Source organism: Strix uralensis, chromosome 9, assembly GCF_047716275.1.
Source record: "Strix uralensis isolate ZFMK-TIS-50842 chromosome 9, bStrUra1, whole genome shotgun sequence".
NCBI lineage: Eukaryota > Metazoa > Chordata > Aves > Strigiformes > Strigidae > Strix > Strix uralensis.
Window position 1 is genome coordinate 13,551,311 of NC_133980.1, and position 25,173 is coordinate 13,576,483.

The window sequence follows — 25,173 nt, forward strand, 5'->3', positions numbered from 1 at the left end:
TTACAATGAGGGACAGCCAGAGAAAGGAGGTGACAATGTCAGACCAAAGGCAAGGTGGCAAGTCTTCCTGCAGAGCATCATTACACTTTGAAGGGGCAGTGGATGCAAAACCTGTATGAAAGGTCAAAAGCAACCAGAAAAATTCATAAAGTCCAGTGGAGGCTATCACAGGCACAGACACCAACCTCAGATCTAGGCTGTCCCACAGCCACCAGTTCTGGAGGCTGGGTGAGCACTTGAGGCAAGTATCACAACATTTTCGCTGTTCTTCTGTCATTCTGTGAGAGCCCAGTGCCGGCCACTCTTAGGGACCTTTATTCTAACTGGATACAGCAGCTCTTGTGTCAGTTGCCTAAAAACAAAAAACAAAAACAAATCTCCCCCTCCCATCATACCATTAATCATCTGTTTTCTAGTGCACACAATGTTACTAAGAGTAACAACAGCAATAACAAAAATGCTGGGATAAATAGGTTTTCTCACTAGAAAATCCAAATGTAGTTTTTGCACCACATGTCCATAGCCTGTTACTGCATGGAGCTTCAAAGGAGCAGAATTGCAGGGAAGAGTTTATGACACATCTGGTATAGGGCTTGAGTTTATCAGGAAGGGATCTTAATTGAAACAGAAAATTCCTAATTAAGATCGGAATCCCTAACAACCTTCCCAACACCCAAACAGGAAATTCCAGATGGGAAACTGCTTCTCTTCCAACTCTGCCTTCTCCTGAAACCAGAAGTCAAAGAAGCCCTGTGTTGGCCCGGAAGGGTGTCACCTCTGATTCTGTGCCGCTTCTTGGCACCCTACGGTATAGACCTGGGAAAGAGGAAGATGAAAAAAAGTTGCTTGACTGATGTCATGGCTATCTTTGAAAACACAGGAGCAGAAAATCAATCTGTATTGCAAGATCAGTGCATCAGACACAGGCTGGCAGCCACTCGTGCACTACTGCCTTCATCAGCCTTCTCCTCGGCTGGTACCTCAAGCTTCAGCCTAATTTACGGCTCTCCCCAGGAGCACCCATAGAGGCTCTGATTGTTTCCTCATGTTGAGACATTTCAGTGGAAGCATCCATTGCGTGAGAAGCATCAACAAGTCACTTGATGGAATTCAGATTAGCACTTCACACCTTTTAGGATAAAAATAACCAAAGGAAACTGGGATTCATCCCAAAACACACTAGACAATTCACATTAATCAGGGGATGATAGACCTGTCTCATTTCCAATCCTTCACCTCCTCTTCTCCAGCAAGATAAATGGCAAAAACAAACTAGCACCCTCTACGTTTTTCTTCTGCAAGCATCCAGTTTCCATGAGACTAGTCTGCCTTGGCTGTGAGCTGGAAAATAAACTAGAGCTCTGCTCTTTCTCAAGGGCCAAGATGAAGAAGCTGTGCACAACCAAGAACTAAAAAGCCCATGACTTGCTACATTTTCCAGGCTCCACTCCAGGCTGGTTGCTTATAACAAGTTGTGAAAGAAGCATAGCAACTCTCTTCCCGGAAACAATCTCTTTCGGGCAAATGTCATGATATAGGCATCTTCTAGCATCTTCTCCATCTACCTTTCTGAATCAGCATCACAGTAACTTCCCAGCCCAGCAATGTTTCCCAGCTCCAGGTGCCACAGCAGTCAGCATCACAGCCAGAAAGTGTCCTGAATCCCCAAGGCTGAAGCAGGAAGGCGATCAGCTCTGCAAGAGGGCAATGCCAACATCTGCCTCTGAAACTTCAGTGTGAGGTTCGTGGCAGCTGTCAGTACTCAGAGCTTCTGAAAACTTACTTAGTTGCTCTCCTACAGGACAAGACACCAAACTGCAGGCTCCTAGTGTCAAAATGTTGTAACCAAATGGCTCTCAGTGAGAGTTTGGTCCATTCTGTGACTTTCCAGGCAAAGCCATGTTAGTTATTTCTACTCTGACCTATTCAGTGTCGCTTCTGTTGTCACAGAACCAGTACAGCAATCCCCATATCTCAGTGAGGGGCTAATTGCTGAGAGCAGTTCCCAGATTCCATACGCTGCAGGGCTTCAGGTGATGAGCTCCTGAAGTCATAGGATCAACCATGCTCCTGAATGGAAAAGACATGAAAATCCAGGTCCTTCCTCTGCTCTTTCCCTGAAGGATGAATCAAATCCCTTAATTCTATTTTTAGCTGAAACCATAATGACTAACTGGGAGGTCTGCAAGGGTGGAAAAACCTGGGAAGTCTGAGATGCAACCTATATCATCTCTGGGCTGCATCTGCTTGACTCAGCAAGCTGTAAGGGGGTAAGACCAGCATCTGTGGTAACCGAGAGCCTCCTCCTCCCCTTGCAAAAATGTGCAGTTGTGGTAGAGCCAGATTCTTAGCAAGCAGCGTATTCAGAGGTGAAAGGGAGGTGAAATAAAAATACTTCCCTTATCTAGCAGATTACAGCAAGACTTTCTCAGTAGGGAGTGTGAAACGTCAGCTGTCTCAGGGAAGCAGCTTCAGCACCATAGATTTTATGGTAAAATGGTTTTCATTGCCCTGTCTACTGCATGTCACGCTTGAGACAGCCAGAGAGGGACCCAGTGGCAACATCAGCATCCACTGAAAGACGTGGCAAACCTCTGTCTTGGGAATATTAAGGAAAGCCCAAGAGTTGTTTCCCCCTTACACCCTACTTGTGCATTTGGCTAGGTCTAAGCAGAAGCACAGGGTGGAAACAAGTGGCTGTGCTGATGAACCAGATAGCATCTGGTGTGGGAAGGAGATACAGAAGAAACCCAACATGAATTGCAGGCAGCAATTCACACCTGTTGCCCCACAACAAGTTTAGATCAAACATTCACAGCTTCCTAACAAACAGATAATTCTTGTCTGCCTGCCAGCACACAGAGTTCAGCCTGATCCCCACAGCGCAGTGAAGCCTTCTTCCTTCTGCAGTTATCTGCAATGAAAATGTGTAGAGAAAAACCTCCCACCTGTACATGAGTTTGAACAGTTGTACCTCCATGACTGAAATTAATTTTAAAATTAAGCAAGAGGGATGGACTTCAGTCATTGGAGAGACCCACGCTGTCCAGAGCAGGGCACAGAGCAGCCCTGTCAGTCCATTTGCCATTGCTACCCTTCTGTCATACACTGCTTTTTGTTTCTTGATTTTTCATTTTCTGTTGAAGGCAATTTACTGAGGCCTTTTAGTCTTCCAAATTGAAAAATTCTAACAAGTCATGGTGTGCTCTGTGGCAAAGCACCTGATCAAACTTCTAGTCTCTTCATATCTCTTCATTTTATTGGGGTGGTGGGTGTCTGATGCCCAGCAGATTCTGTCCACAGGCACAAACCCAGAGCAGGGAACTCTTGTTCCTCCTTTCACCTTGCTGAACTTGTACACTCTCAATAATTTATCTCCCACAACAGTGCAAGCACTGCAGACTCTTTGAGATGGAAGTCCATCATCTCCAGAAGTTTGTATGCCTGTTGCTGGCTCTGAGCATCCCATCTGCTAGCACAGAGCAGAACTGCACATTGGCTCAGTTGCAGATTACACACAAAAAAATTAGCTGGAGAAAAAAAAAGCCATCACCACTGTGAAAGAGCAAAGCTGTTAGATGAGCTTTGTGTACTTATTTGCTCAGCTAAGGTAAGCTTCTTGCCTTGGACACCCCACAGCACAGACAGAAGTAACAGCTTTTCTTTCTCAGGACTGAGAAGTCTTCTCATCTTTTTTTCGTTCTCCAACAACTTTGTATCAGATATGAGCAAATAACATCAGTAATTTCTGTCTGATTGCTACCTTGATGCTTAAGCAACAAATAATGTGATTAATGAACCTCCGAGGGAGAAAACAGAGGTTTTACTAAACATAAAACACCAGCTAAGCACTATGAACTTTTCTTAAATTCCCTAAAAATGAAGAGCAGCTGCCTGGCACCGATTCCCCCCAGCAGCAGTAACTGCTCTGGATGCTTCTGAAAATAGGCATGATCTTGTGCCAATGAAAATAATCCCTTAATTTTATAGGTGTCTGAATAAAAAAACCTGAAAATGAGAGCGTCTGTGGAGACACATATAATGCATTGCCTGGTATCTAAAAAGATCTTTTCCTTTGCCTCTCTCCAAATGTCGGCAAGTGGAAGTTGACCAGATTGAACTTGAGAGTTCAGGGGGTTCAAATAAAAAACCTTTTCACTCGACAGTTTATCATTGACTTCAATTGTTTGGGGTCAGGCCACTCCAAAAAAAAGGGGGGAAAAAAGGCAAAAATTATAATCTTTCCCAAGTCCTAGCAGTATCCCATAGCAAGAAAAAGTCCTCAGCAGCTCCATATATTGGCTGCTGGCAGAGGTTTGCCTAAAATTTTTAAGAGAAGATTTTAGGCTCTCTACATAGCAGTGGCATACACTGTCACTGTCTCCTGGTATGAAACCAGCTGAGAAAAAAAGCTGGGAAAAAAAAATACATTTCTTTGTTCCTCGGTAACTCTTCTGGTCTACGTTACCAGTAGCAGGAGTCAGGTTGGAAGGAACCTTGATGGGGCTTGGTGGTGAACACAGGAAGGGGATGCTCACACTGAGGAGAACATGTGTCATTCGTGGGGTGGCTGAAGTCCCTCTACCAGGAAACCTGCACCCAGAAGAGAGAGCGACAGAGAAATCTTGTGACTGCCCACAGCACGATGTCCTGCTAACTCAGTGGCAAACCACTGAGGCAACACATGAGCCTCTGGAACACCTTCTAGAGAGAAAGTGAGGAAAGCTCCCACCAAAGCACAAGACAAAGCTCTTGAGTTATTTAAAGCAAGGAAAATACCAAGAACGGCCCATGAAACAGCAGCTGTTTGGGGTTGGTCTTTTATAAGCTACTCTAAAGAAAGCACTGAATATCCTACTTATGTTGAAAATTATACGGGTCATTTTCCATATTTAGTGCAGAGTTGCACAGAGGTAGCCAGGGGACAAGACACATTCATCCTCCATCTTTAGCACAACTGCCACCCAGATCCATATGTGATCTTGGCCTTCTACCCTGTATTTAAACTACAATAAGCTGTGCTCTGCATTCAAGGAAAAAGGAAAAAAAAAAAATGAATCCAGACCTTTGTGGAGAGGTTTCAGTGAAAAGGCTGGCTGCTTTTCTGTGGTTACTGAGGTAATGAAACTTCAACAAGGGCTTACACAATGTCAGAGTGGAAGAAATTCTAAGCATCTACTAGAAAGGTTTTAAGTTACTCAAAAGCCTTACTGATAGGATTTCAGAGCCAGCTACTCTATTCGGACACTAATGTGCAAGCGAACACGTCTTTCAAAACCACATGCGGCCAGGCTATTCATACTCCCAGTCTTTTTCCCTACCATTCATAAGTAGGAGTGTGAAGCAGCAGGGCAAATCAAATAAATGACTTCATTTCTCTGGGGATATGAGCAAATGCGAATAAAGAAGAAAACATTTACAAATTCAGGATGCCGTATTTTTGCCAAGTTTTCTTCCAGTGGGGAACTCTGAAGGATTCAAAGAATATAACTGCTATCTTCTTTCCTGAAGCTCTGCACCCATGAGTGCACATGAGCGTGTATGCACAAGCAAGCTCTGAGATCTCCCAAATCAACAAGACTCCCTGCACAAGACATCACAGAGCAGTTTAATATACTAACACTTGTGTAACTGGATACAAAGACGTATGTCTCAGGTAAAGCAGAGTCTGGGGTACTGCAATCACATGCCACATAAGTGTATCCACACTTAAGCAAAGGCTGAAAGCTCCTGGAAATCCTCACTTTGCAGTAGAAAGGGTGTTTATGAACAGGTTAAGATGCTCGCAATTGCTAACCTGGGAGCCATCAAAAGGCCAATCAGCTCCATTGCAAATTTTCTTCTGTAACAATACATGTAACGGTAGTTCAGAAAAGAAATGTGTCTATGCTTGCTGCTGAAGCCTAATGCGCTACAAAAGAAAGGTTATATTATAAATATGAAAACTTCTAGTGGGATCTAGACCAAAAACAACAAAAAAATAGCATGGACATGCTTCAGTGATGAGAAATCCTGACATTCACTACCTGACAGCAACCCTGGTTAAACCTCCCTGGATACCTGGCCTGGAGGACCTGGGGAGAAAGACTAATCCCTCATGCCACAGTGTTGGCTTTGCCAGACACCTGGCACACAGGCTTTACCGGAGTGGAAGCAAAGCAAGACAGCCTTCAAAACCGTGACACAGACAAGATACTTGATGACTTAAAAGATGTGAATGACAGCTGTTTGCTTTGCACAGGGTCGAGACCCTGTGAGATATGACCATGAGCTCCTCTTTCCCAGATGCAGTAGATCCTGCCTGGCTGCTTTGGTGACAGCACAAACTCTTGCTACAGTTTTCTGCACAAAAAAGTTCGAATCCAACCTTTTTGAAAGTTCTTCCTTTCAAAACAAAACGAACCCATCACTACTCATCCTCCTCAAAACTTGCAACAGGTGAGTGCCTGGCAACACAACAGCATTTCCATGACCTCCTCCTCCAAGCACATTTGACACTGACTTGTTTCCCCTGATAACTCTGCCATTTCTGTTCCCTGCCCCACTTTTCTCACATTTCTCTTTTGACTCTCCCACGGGAGGAAGACAAACTGAAACATGCTCCAGAGCTGAAATTACAGTTCACTCCATGGATTTGAAATTAAGCAGAATAGCAGCTTTCAAAAAAACTCTCAATGGATGTTGAAATAATTATTTTTCCAGCAGTGATTTTTTTTTTCTTTTAAAGCAAAGCAATATGAAAAATAGATAAAGTCTTGCTGCAAAGTGAGAGTCACTCTCAGCAACTCTCCTCAAGCAGCACAGCCACAGACAGGACAAGACAGCTGGTTGGGCTATGCAGGTGAGTCTGACTCTACTTTCACTAGCTCATGCTGTTTGTAGGGGTTTTCCTGATGAGGTTCAGCAGAAAAAAATACAGAGGTGTGCAGAGCAGATTCCCAGGGGAATTTGTGGGGTGATGATGGGATGGTGTGGTGATGGGATTGGGTTCAGGACATTGAGGACCCCCACTTCACCTTTCATCCTCAGCCAGATGCATCCTGCTCTGTGAAATGAAAGCTGTTGCCCCTGGACAAGGAAGCTGGCTTTCCAGATTCAGTCTGGGTCCCAACCAGAAAGTGTTTGTAACTCAGGAACCACTCCAAAAAAAACTATTGGGTCACATTTCCTACAGTGATCCTATCAGGCTTTAAAGGCCCAAAACAAGGAGAACCATTATTCTGCAGCCTGGTAATAATTTAGAGCTCCCACTCATCTGAGATGCTCAATTTCCCCCAGATCCCAGGGATGTCATCGGGTTTTGAGGGCCCTTTAAACAGCAGCCGCAGCAGCTCAGGGAAAAACATCTGGAAAAAAATATACTGAATGTCCCAAAGTCAAAAAGATCTCTGCAAAGTTAATAAGGAATATCTAACCACAAACGTTTGCTCTATGGAGTCCTGTGCTGCTGAAACACAGACACTGTACTGCTCCCTGCAAAGGAGCTTTAGTGAAGGGTCATGTCTGAAGGTGACCTGTCCTGGACCTGCACAGCTGTCATGTAAGTCTCCTCTTTCATATGTAGGACAGTTGTGACTATTCATACTGCTGTGCAACTGGTTTCCACTGAGAGGACAGTTGGCTCACGCTCTGCTAATAAGCCAGGCAGCACTATTGACTGAGAAAACCGCTTCCATAATTGGGCTTTTCTCTTACAGTACAGGACATCTTTAATTAATCTGCTACTGTTTATGCATGCTATTCCCATCGGAGCTCACTCACAGTGCACAGACATCACGCAGTGCACCTGACACTCTCCAAACAATGCCAAGTGGCTGGTGTGTAATTACTGCACATCAAACTCATTCCACAGATGGGCAAATCAGGACACAGAGGGCTGGGCTGGACTGAACCCAGCCATTTCTGTCCTACCTCACAAACTGTTGCTGGTGGCCACAGCAGCACTTGTCTGGGTCACACACTCCCAAATAAAACACAGTTGGGACCATGTATAAGCATGAGGTCTGCCAGATCACACCTGAGTGCTGTGCAGAATGAAAACCCAACACACGGGATTCAAAACACAAGGTTCAATGCACAGTGCAGTTGCTGTGCTGTAGTAAGTCATCAGGCATCACCCTGAGCCATTAGAACTGATATAAGTAAGTCCACAGCAAGTATAGGTACCAACTCAGCTAACTCTTTTCCTTTCTGCATAAGCGAAGTCACACTCCCTTCCATTTATGCTAACAACCTCCAGCTCAGTGCTTTCAGATTAATGGCCAGATACATCCATGCCATTACACAGTATAAAACTGCAAGTTTTATTGCTAATATCACCAGATTTCAAATCCAGACACCTGTGAGGACACTCTGGTAAATCCATCACCAACTTACAGTGCAGTCTGGCAGTCAGAGCAGTCATCCTCAGGATGGACCAAGAACAAAGTGTGCAACTCAGGAGGCTCCAAACCCTGCTATTTCAGCAGCATTTGGTACATACCTCTGCCTGAAATTCCCTAGCACTGACATCCTTCTGTTGTTACTGGTCACTGGCAGGACAAAGTCTCTGCTTGCACTGAGCAGCATCCTGGCTCTGAAGCAAGAGACAGCTGAGCACTGCTTTATGACTCTTAATGCAAGTAAAAGCAGATCTAGTTCTCCATGCTCAGGACTGCTAAAGCATTAAGTGTATGTAAGAGCAGAGGCAAAACTTGCTGACACATTAAAGGGAGAGTATAGCACAGCCTAAATCTGCTGCAGGTTTGCAACAGGAGAATCTACAAACATAACCTCCAAAAGGCCTGATGGTCCTCCTGGCACATAGGAAACAATGTGAAAAGAGAAGCAGCTTCTCCCTTCCTTGTCTTTCTCCAAGCTCTACCTTTCCTACCCCAGGCCCCAAGAGCAAACAGAGCAAAATTAAGTATGGTTGAGAGCTCAGCTCTCTGGGCTTAGCTCTCCTCCCTCAGTAGTAGAGGCTAACTGCAAACTTGGCATCAAGTAGCTTAAATAAGATGGACAGTGAAGTGGTTCAGATAATGCACTATTGACCCAGCTATACCATGGCACCTAGAAGCACTGATAGCTACACTAGTGTACTGCTTCACTTGGCACAGTAATCCTGATCACTTCCCAAAGATGCTTCTTTCTAGGCTTGAGTACATTCTTACCCCAGTGAAGTAATCCCTTACTCACAGGGCCAAGCATTGCTGGCTCTCACATCTGAGCAGTCCCTCCTGCCTCCAGCATGCAGAACAGGCAATCACCAGTACGGTTTTCCTGTTCAGCACCCCAGCTCCATGCATATCTGCGCATGTGAGAAGAGCCTATGATGCACACCCAGAGCATGCAAGAGCACAACTGTCAATCCTACTTAGCAGGACTTCGCTCTTCAGCAGAGGCTGGCTGCAATATCAAAGCAACCCCAAAGAGCAGAACAGAAGATCCCTAAGGACCTGGAGCCATTTCTGAGCACAGCTCCATTGCCTGATTTCACTGACAATTCCACTCAGGAGCTGAACTGTAACATCCACCACGTAAAATAACAGCAAAGGAGAAGGAATGTAAACAATAAGCCTGAAACATGCAAACCTTTCCTATCTAATACTTCTCAAAAGCATCATGAAGGACAGTATGGTTTCTACACTGTGTTTTCCAAGATAACTGAAGGCACTGATTACTGGCAGGTCAGTGACAGCTTTAAGTGCTGTAACTTTCAAAAAAAAGTCCAGGCAAATGATTATTCAGGTCTCTCAACCTGGTTTGGTTTGATTCAAAAAACATTAGAGGCTAAAAATGGTTTACTAAGGAGTCTATAATCTAGCTAGATTTCACAGCAAGGATCCAAAACCAGATTTGGAAAACAGAACTACACTGATTAAAATAACAATGATTTGGAGTTAAAAACACCACTGCAGGAAGCCTTGTGTTACAGTGCAAAAGTCATTTTCCAGGGACTGTTTTGTTGAACATCTAAAACCCAAACAGTAATCAGGCTGGAATGAGTCCCCCAAGATGGGGAAATATCTTTTGTTAAGGTCAGACCTGAGCTTGGGAACATTCAAAGAATCATAGAATAGTTCAACTCCCAGAGCTTCAGCTATCACACTGGAGAGTCCAGCTGCCAAAACTGAAACCCTCCTCTGCACATCCCAGGCAGCTGGGGAGGTACAAGCTTTGTCCTCTTCAAACCACTGCCTTGCAGAGGTGCCTCTCCTAGGCAATTCCTCTCATGCTGCCTTCCCATCATCCAGGCCTGAACCAGGCACTGGGGAACAGCCAGGCACTGAGGAACAACGAGGCACTTGGTTTCACATGTTGTGCCTTAGTTACACCCAAATCATTGAGGCTACTGGAAGGAGACCCTAATCCAGCATTAAAGCACTGAGTATGTATAGGATCTGCCCCTTTATACGGTGGTGAGTCAGGTCTAGAGACGCTCAGGTCACAGCAAGAAAGATTCAGCCAGTTTGGGTGGCAGAGAGCAAACCCGAGCAGCAGGAAGGATGGCCAGGAAAGCACAACGCACAGAAAGAGAAGCGGCAGGAGGGCACGAGGATTGCGCTGATGGGAGCCAGGGGTGCAATGCCTTCAGCTCCCCCGCGCAGGCAGAAGTGCTGCATGGAGCCTGCCTGAGTCAGGCTTCAGCTTAACCCAACTGAAGGTTACAAACCAGGCATGGAGATTACCTGGGGAAGGAGCTCTGTGGCAAACAGGGTTAGCTGCCTAGAGCTGAATAACTGCCCAGTGGATGCACACGTGGATAAAAAAGGGCACTGTTGGTCTGCCACAGCAGCTGGGCAGAGGGGACTGCAGGATGCCCGGGCAGCTCAGGCACAGGCAAAGCTGTATGGCCACTGCTGGAGCTGACCTCCTTATGTAAAGAGGGGTGGGAGCCTGAGGAAAATGTCCTTTGCATCCTTACAACACGCAGAACATGCTCGCAGAGAGCTACCAGAAGCTTGCAGCACAGCCTGGGCTGTACAGAAGGGACAGGCAGTTGACAGCTGCTGAGTGGACAACCTGATTCCTAAAGCGGCACACTGCTGTTTTATTTGCTATTTGCCTGCCTTATAAAAGGATCCAGTCTGAAATCGAGTTTTATTAGCAGTACCCTAGTGAGCCAAGGTGGCTGGCTGGAGGAAGAGACAAACTCCAATGGGTGGTCACAGCCAGAGAGTCTGTGAGTGACCCCGGAGCACCAACTCCGGAGAAGCAGCAGAGCCACCAGCATCTGGACACCAGGATGCCACACTTAGATTAAAGAAAATGGAGTGAGACTGCCAACCAAGGCAAGAGGGGAACTACCAGCTGCCAAAAGACATTAGTATTTAAAGCAAAGGGAACAGAAGTGACCAAACACAAGAGCAATTCAACTCTTGCCATGCTGTCTGCTTGAGGAGTTGGCTGTTAGGTGCCCCAGTCTGCACCAACGACAGCGATTTTGGGACAGCATTTCAGCCCACTCATCCTCCAGCTGAGCCCATTTGGAGACAACCTCAGGGAGCTTAACACCTTCCGCACCATGTTGACCAGCCTCACGGCTGCATGAAGATATGTGAAATGGGTACCCTCTGCCTGCCCTGGGGGTGGGAGCTCTGGAGCAGTCTCTGTGAGGTGCGGACCAGCTTCCCCAGCAGCCCACAACAGGGATTTGCAGTCACTGCACCACCCTGAAGTGCCTATGCACAGTGAGCTGACTCCGCACCACAGTAATTCATAGCACAAAATGCACCAGCACCACTTGCTCAGGCATCAGCAAACCCTGCCCTAACCTCCCACTCTCACCAGGAGAGATCAGCAGGACTTGGGAACACCACCAAGCAATAAAACCTTTCCCAAAAGTCACGTGAGTCCCCTCTAAACAAACGGCCTTCCCTCACTCACCTCTGGAGATCCGTGCATCTCACATCTCTTGTTTAACAGCCTGCAGACACTTCCCTGGGATCAGTGCTGCCCACATGTGAGACAACTCCTGTCCATTCTTAGTCCCTGTAACAGAGACCAGCAGTCCTGGCAAGTATGATGCTTCGCAACACACCTGAAAGGGACATGGGTGAGGTGAACTCTTTGAAAATAATGGCTTTTAACTAATTCTAGCTTCCTTGAAATAGAATGAGGTGTAATAGAGTCCTTAAAAAAAAAATCACCTTATCACCTACCTATGCATCTCCAAGATTGTTCCTAGAAAGACTCACAAGAACAAAATTAAATGTTTTGTTCAATGAAGCACCTCAGGAATACCAGTGCATTAAAAAAATCCACTTATTACACAGCTCTGTAAGTAAGAAAAAAGGAGATAAGACACAACACATTTTCCTCCCCATCACTAAAATACCTTGGTCAATCACAGATCCTTTGGATGAGGCTAGCAGCCCCGGATGGGGAAGTGTTTTCCAGCAGCAGTGCAATGCAACGTACCACAAGTCAGTGCTCTTCCTTTCAGACTATTTCAGTGAAACTCTGCAGTTTCTCATCTGCTTCCAAAGAGACAGAGTAACTCAGGACACGGATGCCCCAGAATAAGCCTTAGAACAGGCAGTGCCTTGGCAAAAACCACTTTAAAAACAGAGCTTTCTAAGCAAGGGAACCAAGAGACTCTGCTTCAGTCCCTGGGCAGTCACAGCAACACCTTCAGCAAATATTTTGAAGGATATTTTCCAAGCTCTTTCTCTCTGTACCACACTGATCTTTTCTGGGAAGGGATATGGCTGGCTCCATCTTCAAAAGAAGTTGCACCCACAGCCCTGGGCTATGAACTTCAGCACATCTCCCCATCACACACCCTTGGGAGTCCAGCCCCGACCTCAAAGAGCTGCGGGTTTAGGCAGCGCCCTACCTGCAACACTTTCACGCAGGATTTGCCCACCCTTTGTTTTTGCAGCAAAGCTGCAGGCAGAAGGCTCTCCGAATTCAAGTGCGCCTCTAACTTGGACAGGACACAGACGGTCTCAGGCTCATCTTTCTGCAGGGACACGATGTGAGGTCAAGGCCACCACTGCAGCTGGCTTGGAAAAAACATGGTGAAAAGCAGCATGTTGGTGTCTAACAACCATTTTTGTGATTTTTTTCTAGGTTTTTTTGTTTAAATTCCATTGCAAAATCCTTGTGTGCCGGGAGGGAGAGGAGCACGTGCAAGACCCAGGGTGGCTTTGCACCAAACAGGAGCAGAGTGTCTCCATGCAAAGGAAGAAGTGATGCCACTTGGCAAGGTGGCAAGTAAAGGTTTGGCTCTGCCAGGGCGGAAACCCACCGGCCTCATGCAGGTCAGCAAGCAGCCACGTTAGCATCAATTGCCATTTATTGCAGCCACAGCTATTCCCGATGGCCGTGTTGTATCCAACACCACTTACACCGGCTATACGCTGCGGTACCCACACTCACAACACCACAGATGGCTCGGACATGCATGTGCCAGTGGGCGACTGCATACAGTGTGGTATTGCCCTGAACAAACCTGGTGATAGGAAAGAGGCAGCAGAGCACCTCGCACTGCTCTCTGGAGCCAACAGCATCCCCAGACATGCTTCTGATCTGTTACCAAATTATAACTCCATACCCTAAGGATGCAATTTGCTATAGTGGAAACGAGATTTTTTTAAAGGTGCAAATGTGAGTTTGGCTTTGGACCTAAATCCCAGTTTTCAAGCACTGAACGCATCTCCTGTAGGAGCCCCTGCCCTGTCATTCAGCACATTCAAGGAAACAATTCACTGCACAAATCTGATCCTAGTGCCTTGGTGTGAAATGCCTGGGACAAAGGTACATTTTGGTGGTGCAGACAGTCCATTTCTGACAACCTCCCTTCCTTTTCTTCTCCTTTGAGGGTTTTCTGCCACCTCCCAGATGGTCCTCCCACCCTTAATAAAACCTTTAGTTCTATGAAGACAGAAATTTCTCCTGCCTGTGGCTACCCCACGTTTAAAATCTCCCGGCTACCCTGTGCCCCTGGTGCTAATGACATTCTCCAGAGCAGCCCATCTGCAAACTCTGCCTGACCTGAGAACCAGCATGAGGGCAAGGAGCAGAGGGTGGTGGCAGCTGCCACTGGAACACCTCCAAATGGCGAGCACGTCACCTCCATGCTGCGAGGGGACACGTTCCTCGGCACGACAGCATGGTCAGCGTGCTGTCCCGCACCCTATCTGCTTCCCATCTCAGCATGAGCACAGACTCAGCCTTTCATCCAATCCTGAAAGAACGTGTTTTTCTCCTTTTTTTTTTTTTTAAGCGAACAAGAAGCTACAAGCGAGTATTTGGCCTTCACAACTGATGGGTTGCAGCCAAACTCTGCCATATGTTCCAGCTAATACATGCGGGCTTTGCTTCCCATCCAAGAAAGGAAAAAAAGGACATTTATGAGCCGGGATTCATCAGGAGCATGTGGGAAGGAAGGGGTGGGGAGGGGATGCTATTTTTGCTGCTATAATTATTTGGTGGCCAAATCCCTGACCCTTGACGTCAGCTCTAGAGGGTCTGTTTAACTGACCAGTTGTCATGGAAAGGAGGAGGACTGGTTGGGAGGTACAGGCTGACGAGGAACAGCTCTTTGCTGCCTGAACCCACCCACAGGCAGACCCCCTGCCTTCATTAGTCATCACCAGCTCATGGCCAAGAAATAAAAATGTCAATACGTTACTGTCGATACATTGGCTGGAAACAAAAGCATCCAGGGAACTTCGCACCCTCCTTCCTGCCATGGGTTACTGCTAAAAAGCACAGGCCAAATCCTGATCTCAGTTTCCCCAGTGTAAAGGCAGAGAAACTCCATGGCCCTCAGCTGGGTCACTCCAGGTTCACATCGATTTCTCCAAACTCAGCCTGGCCTTGGTCCAGACTACACACATGGAAATATGCCATGTGCAGAGTACAGGGGTCCCTACTCCTCAGGAACAAACCCAATCACAATGACTAATTCATACCACCTCCAAAGGAAAAAACTAAGATAAATAACCCCCGAGTCCCTTGCTCCAGATGTCAAGCAGTGCCTCGAGCCCAGAGCCCTGCTAGCAAAGCTCCTGCAACGCTCAGAAGGTTGGCAGCAAACAGCTCTGTTACTGACACGATGGTTTCTCTACGCCATTCACGATGAAATCGCCAGTTGTACGAGGAAATGGGAATAATCCTTGTTGAAACCTCAGGCACAGCTAGCAAGTACTGGGCATAAGTTTGTTTAGCAGTGCTAAACTGCATTGCTCATTCACATGCAGTTCATTATCAGCTGCCATTAGTTATTCCTGTGGCCAAGGACAACAAAAGGACTCAGCAGAAGCCAGAGCAGGGCTCGCTAGGACGTATGGATGAGATTTAATAGGCGGCACAAAAAAACATTTAACAAATCCCAGCGCAACACAGCACACGGACAGGGCAGTTCAGCAGCAAGGCTCTGCCAAGGAGCAGCCAGCAGAGGAAGCCATTGCGAGACAAGTGAAAAGCAAGGTGCAAAAATCCATGTGAAACTAAGGAGATAAAAGAACAGGGAAGGGGCAGGTTCCCGGGTTACAGCACAGCAGCAGGAGTCTGTTCTCCAAAGCCAATGGGCTCTCCTGCACTATTGGTACCCAGTTTTGTCCGAGTTGGGATGTTAATCTTGATCATGTGCTGGGATGCCTTTAGATCAAGACCTCAAAAGATCCAGCGAAACCATGTGAGTAACACCACTGCTTTCTCCATCACCCAAGCCATGGCACTAGGGATTGCAAAGAAATAAGGAGGAATCCAGGCTTACCTTTTTTTCTGCAAAAGATTGAGAAATTCTGCAGGCTGGGACCTGCTGCCAGTATATTTCGGAGCCCTGGCATGACTGCATAGATATGAGGTGAGAAAGAGGAACCTGGCAAGACAAAAAAGTAGCCCTGGCCATCAAATGGCTGATTACTAGCCTGTGTAAAAGGAGCTTAGTGGGTCTAAGACCAGTTTGTGCTAACTGATTGTGTCGTGACTTGCAGCAGTGCTGAGCAGGTATGTGCTAATTTACTATCAGTCGAAATGATGTGGAAATCTGCAAACACCATAGTGTTGCTTTTGGATTTGCTTTATTTAAAAACAAACAAACAAACAAAAACCACAAAAACCCAAACAAACAAACAAAAAAACAACCAAACAAACAAAAAAAAACCAACAAACCAGCAGAAAGTCACTACAATCATCTAGTCTAATTTTTAGTACAGCACCAGCTCAGAGTCAAGTCCAAAAAGTCAAGACTGACTCTCCTGTGAAGACAGGGACAGAGTCCAGTGTATGTCTTGGTACATTGGTTTCAACTGCTAGTTCACTTTCACCACAAAAACGTGTGCCTAGTTTGCATTTGCTAGTGGCAGTATTGAACCACTGGATCACCTTTTTCCCTCTCTGATAACATTTTCAACCCAAAATGAAACATTTCACAGAAACATTTCATTTGAAGAGGTCAACAAGAACAGGGGCAGTTGGGTCAGTGTCCCGGGTTTAGGGCAGGACTAAACATCCTGCTCTAATACCCTTAGTCCTGCCCCTAGTTGGGACACTGACCCAACCATCAAGATACAGAGTTTTCCATCCCATAAACTGAGTTTATTTTTGTCTACATAATTTTAACTTTCTGAGCACTAACATTTACCCTCTGGTGAGGACTAGGAATGCTCTCTCAGAAAACCTAAATAAAAAGACATTCCAAGAGATACTTTCTGGGATCTATTTATTTATCCAGTATCTGAGTAATACCAATTCTCAAGATTAAAGATAAATAAACACTGCTAATCGTAATAACCCAAATAATAATGATTATCTGACAGTTCTACTATAGGTCTTTCTCTGGGATGTGTCATATAAATCCTATGAAAACATGACCAACTGACCGGGTAGACCTCGCAGCGCAGGTGGTGGCTGTAGTGAGAAATAGCCTCAGTAGGCGGCTCCTGCAAAGACTTTTAAGTAACAGGGTTTTGCACATTATTCTGTGTCACTACCCATGAGATGCCGTAAGTGAAACTGCCACCTTTCCCCCAAAGGCTGTGGTTCACCCCAGGACAGGACCCTATTATCTGCTTAAGTCCATGCAGCATTGCAGCCTGAAGAAAACGGAACAAAATGTTCATGGAAAATATCAGCCCTTGTGGGAAACAAACCAAATTCCCAAAGCAACTATACTGGTGTGAATCCAGAGCTACTCCGTGATCCCTAGGTAGGTAATCCTGTCTGTCAAGGAGACAAAAGACTCTGGCCCAGTGCAACAGCGCAGAGACAGGCAGCAGTGAGTAGTTACTCAAGGTGAAAAGAATTTGGTAGAGGTGTCTTAACAACCATCCAGAGGCTTGGTGCAGGACTCAGAGACAGACACCCAAGCGTGGCAGGTGGTAAGGCTCACATAAGCAGTGGCAGAAGACAGAATGATCAGTCTGGAGTGGTTAGAGGCCTGGTTTTGCACAGAGAAGTCTCCTCCCTTGAGTTTGGATTCTCATAAATAGGGAGTTTTCAAATGCAGAACTGGAGTAGGGCAATAGTCTGTGTCACCAAGGTTTCTGAAGTTTGGGATCCCATTCTGTTTCTTTCGTTTTTATCTCCTATGGTCTTTTATCAAGCCATTATTGTGTCTGTGTTGCATTTCAGAAATCTTGGTGGCGTAGGTGGGCAGGAGAGCACAGCGCGATCCAAGGACACACTCCCAGTGGTGCCTCCAGCACTGCTCCATCAGCTGCAGCATGAAAGACCCAGCAGAGAAGATAACAGTGCAAAGTCAAAGTTCCCCCCAAACAAGACCACTAGAAAGATTAAGCTGCTTGTGTAAAGTTTGTATGACCAGAAAAAAAATTTTTTAACAAAGAAACAGCTTTAAAGAACAAATAAACAGCCTGTCCTACAACACAGAAAACCTAAACATTATTGGCTTATGTTTGTAACACATGAAATCATGATGATAACAGAACTGACATGGCAAGGGAGAACTCAATACAAAGAGAGAATAAGGTATAGTTAGACTCTTGCACATTTTGCTCCACCTACAACCTGACATTACTAAAAGAAAAGCAACGCCCTACGTGATGGAGACTTGTTTTATTTATTGTTTTAAACCCAAGCACAGACTAAAAGGCTTTTCCTCATCTAGATCCAAAGCTGGTGGTTACAGACTATATCTGTATGATTCCTGCCATGCTTCACTGATATGCAACAGGGCATGCAGGCAAGGGGGAAGATGAGACCATATAAGTCAGCATGTACAAAACAGGAGCAAGCGCTCTGTAACAGCACATCAATATACAGAGAAAATGAAAATGGGCTACAGAGATCAACCCAGCAAACAGGCCAGGGGATGCCGTGGCTGGGAACAAGATGAGATGAGGGAAAGAGACCTCAAGGGAAGGGTTAGCAGGGTAGAAGAGAAGCAAGACCTGGTTTTGTAATTGATACAGCAATCAACTTTTCCAGGTTACTTGTTATTTTTGGACCAAGCTGACTTGCAGGAGTCAGCACGGGGACTGGAAGCGATGCTCTGTGACAGGGTTCATGGCAGACCATCTGCAGCAAGCTCCAACATGGCTACTGAGTCAGCAGCTCGCAGCCAACAAATGCTCTCACGGTGTACATTGTTTCCTCCTTCTCCCCTCACTCTCAGAGCTAGAAAACCCCCTAAAAGGTAGGGTTAGAAACATCATGGCCTGCAGGCTAGGTTTTAACAGACACATGATGACTAAGGCAGCAAAGCGTGGAGGATGTGATTAATAAAATACTTAAGAGGGCAGAGATTCCACCCCACAGCCACCTGCCAAGCCTAGAGGGTATTTCACTGACAAAGACCAAGCAACCACCACACAGCAGAGAACCACCAGCATGAGTCAAACTGACCTTCTGCCCATGGCACATGACACCAGAAACCCACCAAAGGACCTTTTCTCTGTGGGTTGGAGAGCCCACTACGTGCACTATAAGAGTTAAATCCCATGCTCTCATCACCTTCTCTGCCTCCACATCTTCTCAAAACCTACCCCACTCTAACTGCCTCAGCTAGCTGTACCCAGTATATTTCTAAATTACCTGAAAACATCAGCTGTCCTAAGAAAAGGAGTCGTCTTCCTACTCACAATACATATTTCAAAGCTGCAAAGACGACTTGGGAGCACATTTGGACTTGGGCTGCCTGTTGAATGCAGTTTGTTTACAGTCTCTGTAGTGACTGCAGTCAACCTCAGAGGTCTCATCCAGAGCTCAAAGTCCATAGAAACCTTCAGCTGAATCCACAAGCTGTCCCAGTCCTGCAGTGTACCACAGTCTCCCCTCACATCATGCCAGAGGCACCAAAAACACTCAGGTCACATCTGTGAAATGGAAGAGTGGTTTTCAGAAGACCAGTTTCTATTTCACAGAATCACAGAATCGTCTAGGTTGGAAAAGACCTTTAAGATCATCCAGTCCAACCATTAACCTAGCACTGACAGTTCCCAACTACACCATATCTCTCAGCGCTATGTCAATCCGACTCAAACACCTCCAGGGATGGGGACTCCACCACCTCCCTGGGCAGCCCATTCCAACACCTAACAACCCGTTCTGTAAAGAAATGCTTCCTAATATCCAGTCTAAACTTTCCCTGGCGCAACTTGAGGCCATTGCCTCTTATTTCATCTTATTGCATCTTATTTCAGAAAAGCACAGAGAAAAAAAATAAAATGAGGAAATAATTTAGGGAACTGATGACATGGATTTAGAAGCTGATGGGACCTTCTTATAGAGGGATACATCGGTATTTCACCTAACCACATCATCACTTCCCTGCTCTTTTACAGTGCTCCATGCAGGAGCACTTTGAGCATCTGCTCAGAAGCAGGAGCAACACAGCCCAGGGCAGCCGCTCCTACAGTCCAGCAGGCGGGAAAGAAAGTCCCAAACCTCCAATTCTAATATCAGTTTTACACCGATTCACTGCAGAGACCAATTCACATCACGATGACTGGGCCAGGCTGCGCTGGTGCTTGCTCTGCAGTGAGAGACTGGAGGCAGCAGGAGACCCCAGCCCACTCCCTGAGTGCACGGGGATGGCTCTGCTCCCCCAAAAGCATCAGAGGCACAACAGTGCTGGCCAACATTTGGCCTGTGCATCTGTCCAGCAGGACTAAAAGCCTTTGCTTTTCATACCCCACAGAAGTGTTGCAAGGATTAGCTCATGTTTATTCAGCACCATTTTTCAAAGCACTGCACAAGAGCCAAAGCCTTCGATTTTTTTTATCTGTTCCTTGCTCCGTCACTCCCTCCCGAAGGGATGTGTTTCTCCCCTCCTGAGAAACAAACAAGCACGAGATCAGCGGGAGTGGGAGGTGGGAAGCACATTCCAGGCTGTTCCTCCTCTCTCAAACCACAAATGCCACCAACCCCTGCTGTCCAGCCAGCCCAGCCAGCATCTCACACAAGCGCCCAGCATCCAGGCCTCCCCACGCAGCCTGGGGAGGGACCAGACAGGATACGCAGCAGGATGTTTAACCTCATCTCATTTCCTTTGCAGTTTCAAGGAGCAAACCAGGGGGGTCGAACAGCCACCCCTGGAGCCATGCAGCCTGCCCATGCACCCACGGCAAGGTAGTGGGGCTCTGCACAAGCCCCACTTTGGAGCTCTCCTTCTCAAGACAAAAGGCCGAGCAGATGCTGCAGCCGAGGTGTCCCTGGAGGGTGCGTGTGCCAATGCATCCCAACCCTCAGGGAACGTGCCAAAGCCCTGGCACTCAGCCTTGGCATGAGGGAATGGTTCACATCTGACTGTATGTAAGTGTTAGACATTAGACCTCATGTTCTGTGCAAGTGCAGGCAAATCCGATGTGGGGCATTTTCTTCTGCGCACAGACTTGTTGAGCCAGATCAAAAGAACAATCCTGGGAACAGAGCTCATGTGCAGGCAGCAGAAAGGTGGGGATGTGGACAAACCACTACCGGTTGCTCTGTGGGACAAAGCTGATCAAAGTGCTGCTTCTAAATCCCAAGAGCATCAGAAAGGGTTAAAGAAAGAGGTATTGAAAACATAAACAGCTCTATTCAAAGAGTGCCTTCCCTTGGCTACAAGTGCCCATAATCCAGGCATCCATGCAGATAGCAAGAACATCTCCTACTCCATCAGAGAGCAGCAAAATCGAAGTGTTAGCATGAATATAAAATCTCCAGACGTTGCAAAAGCAAATTGTGATGAGTCACACACAAGAAAAAAGACTGTTTTCAACACATTGCTTTGGTAAGTTTACAACGCATTTTTAAATGAGGAAAATAAAAACCTCAGACCCAGTAGAGGCAGAAATGGAAGAACAGAGCATACTCCAAAGTCATCTGGATTTTTGTACATTGATTTTACTGAAATGGGAGACAAAAATCCCATTCTCTAATTCGAGGAAAGTTTTTTGATGAGCTTGACATGAGCAAACCTTTGTGACTCTGGGAATGGCTTTGGATTCGGGAGAAGAAACCACTTAATTTTTTATCATGACAAATGACAGATGGTGGCATTACATAGAACATCTTTCAAGGTAAGGACTGCAGGAAAATTCTGCCAGCTTCACTGGGATCACACACAAGCCAAATTATGGTCCCAGTTCACTCCCAGGATTTCTGTCAGGAACTCTACGCAGCACATGGACACTAGAGTTTAAGCCAATGCAGTTCTTGTCCCTGACTTGCAAAAAAGACATTAAGGCAATGGCAGAAAAGGAAGTACAGAAAAAGCAACATAGCTACAATTTCCCAGAAGGTTTTAAAATGCAGCAGCTGATGACTTGCCTCCTTGATCTGCTGCCGCGTCGGCACTGCACCACAGGCACTGGCCCTGCCTAAGACAGATGTTTGCTTCTCTGACTAGAAATGGGTTTCAGCAGAATCACCCTCCCCGTGCTCTGCTCTGCAGGTCTTCACCTATTAAGTTGCCTATAGCAACTAAAAGGTTATGAATGTGCTCAAATAAAGCAGAAGTCCACAGGGAAATGTTCCAGAAATGTTTTAAACATTCAGCTTGGCATGAAATAAAATTCCCAGAGTTTCTGTCCTTACTAGTCATGAACAGGAAGACTTACTACAGGTACCTGGCTTGACAGAGCACAAGTCACAGAATCATCAAGGTTGGAAAAGACCTTGAAGATCATTTAGAAGTCTTGAATTAAAAGAAAAATACCATTAACTATCCTGAAATGGATTGGGTTTTTGTTGCTGTTGTGGTTTTTTCCTCTTTTTGGCAAGGAAGTTCAAAGAATAACACCATTTTCCTCAGATACTGTAATATCTACAAGGCAGAAGTGACTGGGGTAAGAGGGTGATACTCAAGATATCCATGGCTGCTCAATACTGACTGCACGGTGTTATGCAAAGTAACTCATATCACACAACAGGATAAAGACCATCAGATCCCAGTAGCAGAGGCTATACACCTCCAGCTCTGCGCTCGCTCCCAGCTCCTGGAACACAGAATCAGTTCAGTTTGTCTGAAAGGGAAATGCCTCTGGCAGAGGGCACCGGGGTGTTACTGGGGGGTTGTCTAGGGGCTTTTCTCTGCAAACTGAAGGCAGATCATTTTCAGAGTTACACTGTGTTTATGCTAAAAGACAAATAAAAACACATCACCACCACCCCCAAAACAAACCAAAAAACGAACCAGGAAAAGCACGGGCAAGCCAAGGCTGGACAGAGTCCGAGCTGTGGTCCGGGATGCTCCGTGTCGGGAGCAGGCCGCCACCACTGCCCGCACGCGTCAGTGAGATCGGAGGGGGCCCGCACCCGGGATGCTCTGGGAGGACGGAGAAGGATAACCCTTAGGAGCGGGGAGGCTCGGAGGGCCGGGCGGGGGCCGGGCGGTGCCTACCTGGATGTAGGCGCGCTGCAGGTAGCTGTAGGGCACCCTGCGCTGGAAGTCGGCGCGCACCTCCTCGGCGGCGCGGTGGCGGGAGGCGGCTCCCAGGAGCGGCTCCTCGCAGCGCCGCACGCAGCCGGCGCGCCGCAGCACCGACCCGAAGAAGGGCAGGTCACCGCCGGCGCCCGGTCCCGCCGCCGCCAACCGCACCTGCCCGCGGCAGCGCCGCCGGCACCGCAACCGCGCGGCGCGCAGCTCCCGCCGGCTGCGCAGCGCCCGCTCCAGGCACCGCGCCGCGCCCGCGAAGTCCCCGCCGTAATACGCCTCCACGCCGCTGGCGTACAGCGCGTCGAAGGGCTCCAGCGGGCCGCCCTCCCCCGCGCACCCGCCGCCCGCCCGGCACGCCGCCGGCAGCAGCAGCGGCAGCAGCAGCAGGGCCCCCCAGGGCCGGCGTCCCGGTGCCATCCCCGCCGGCACCGGCGGCCCGGGGCGATGGGGAGGGGGCCGGTCGGCGCGATGGGGGTCCGGGCACCGTGTCACAGAGCTGGGTGCGATAGGCTCCGGAGGCGGGCTGCGACCGGGGGAGGCGCGGTAGGGTGCGGGGGTCCGCGCAGTGGAGTCCGCCGCGGTGGGGTCCGGGGGTCCGTGCGGCGGGAGCCGGGCAGCGTGCACGGGATGGCGGTGTGGAGGGGTCCGAGCAGTGGTGGGGCGCGGTGCGGCAGAGCCTGGGGGCGGGGAGGGGCTCCGTGCAACGGGTCTCGGTGCAGCGGGGTCCGCGGGCCGTGCGAGGGGCTCCGCGGCTCCCTGCACGCCCGGCCTTGTGCCGCCCTCCCGCCCCGCCGGCACCTCTTAAAGGGCCCGGCGCCGCCGGCCCGCCCCGCCCGCCCCGCCGGGCCGGCCCCGGCCCCCCCGCAGCGAGGTGGTGGCGGCGCGGAGGGGGCGCATCCACCGGCCGGGCCCAGTTGGGAGCATCCCCGCTCCGCGGCTCGCCCCAGGGTTGCAGGGATTTATAAATGACGTCGTGAAATTTCAGTCGCCCCGGGGTGATTTCAATGGCAGCAGCCGCAGCCGCCTTTCCTCCCTCCGTCCCCTTCCGTGCCCCACACCTCCTCCTGCTTCCCCACATCCCCGCGGCCGGCGTCGTTATTCGCAGGATGCTTTTTTTTTGTCCCCCCGCGAGGCTGTTGCTTGGAGCCATTTGTCGCGGATTTCTCCACCCCTAGCCCCTCTTACCCCGACAGCCTCCCGCCGCTGGGAATTCTGCAAATCAATCATCTGGGATGGGCACAGTGAGTGGCTGGTGAAGCCTTTTCAGCTCCCAGCTGTGTGTTTGTCTCGCTTCCTCCAAGGTTTCTCTCTTCCAATGCTGCAAAGCCCTGCCCTGCCAAAAATGTTACTCATTTTTTTTGCATGAATTTTAAGGCATTCTTGTGACGAGACGTTTGGCAATGCAGCCGAGTGACACATGAAAAAAAAAAAAACTTAGCTGGCATTTTAAATAATCTCAGAGCTGAACACCTGTCAGCAAGAAGGTTTTCATATTAATAGTTAATTTGGCTGAAATCAGCTGTTCCTGAGTGAGAGGGAATGGGCAAATCCTGGCTCCCATTAGATGCTTTACTGTAAGTTGTTCTGGGCTCAAGTACTCCAAAGCCTGCGCGTACACCGCTGTGCTCAGTTGGGTCTCTCACAAGGGATCGTGGCCTTAGTTATCTCAGACGTCTCAGGAATATCTCTATAGATGTCAGCTATCTTTTCATAGACTAAAATAGCTGCAAATGGGAGATGCTTGAAACCCATTTGGTCCAGATTTTGTTACTGCATCAAGCCAGATGTTCCTCACAGTCATGCTGGCCTTTCCCCTCTGCTGCTTTGGTGGCTTTGATCAAATTGTGCCTTGTTTATACTGCTGTGTCCAGGATCAGAAACAGGGCTCAACACCCTCTCTTCGGGCAAGTGATCAGATTATGAAGTCTGGTTTACAGCAGTTTCACATAAGGGAAGTTTTTTTTCCACATGGCTAGAGATTTACTAGAGTTCTTGGTGAAGAGCTTTCCCATCTGGCACAGATTTCATAACAATCTTCCTTGTTGCTTTCTTGCAAATTGGCACAAAATGTTTTAAAGGTGTGGGTGTCCCTCCATCCTTCTGCCCTGTCAGACTGGTGTGCTGGGGAGGGTACTCACAGCAGGGGAACCCTGAAGGGAGATCTCCAGTGGGAGATTGAAGTGCTGTAACCACTTGCCCATGTGATATGAGTTCTCAGGTCCAGATAAAGCCTTTTGCAAGGGAAGAGCTATCAGCACTCCTGGGGAGCAGAGGTGACGTTATGAGAGGGCTACTTCAACCTTCTCAAGTGTCACAGAGGTGCCACTGGTGACTGCACAAGTTTAGAGCGGGAGTCA

General features: G+C 47.8%; 1 protein-coding gene across 5 annotated transcripts in view; it reads right to left on the bottom strand.

Annotated features, from left to right (window-relative positions):
* Positions 1-23,481, bottom strand: part of P3H2 (prolyl 3-hydroxylase 2) — a 75,124-nt gene extending 51,643 nt beyond the window's left edge. For 2 of the 5 annotated variants that reach the window (XM_074877391.1, XM_074877392.1), the window contains exon 1: positions 22,781-23,481. In XM_074877391.1, the coding sequence (XP_074733492.1) occupies positions 22,781-23,233 (453 nt within the window). In that variant the 5' untranslated portion in view covers positions 23,234-23,481. Of the gene's footprint in view, positions 1-185; positions 290-11,868; positions 12,603-22,780 lie in introns of those variants that run through there. The other 3 variants (XM_074877394.1, XM_074877393.1, XM_074877395.1) reach the window with 3 other exon arrangements.
* Positions 23,482-25,173: the final 1,692 nt, after the last annotated feature.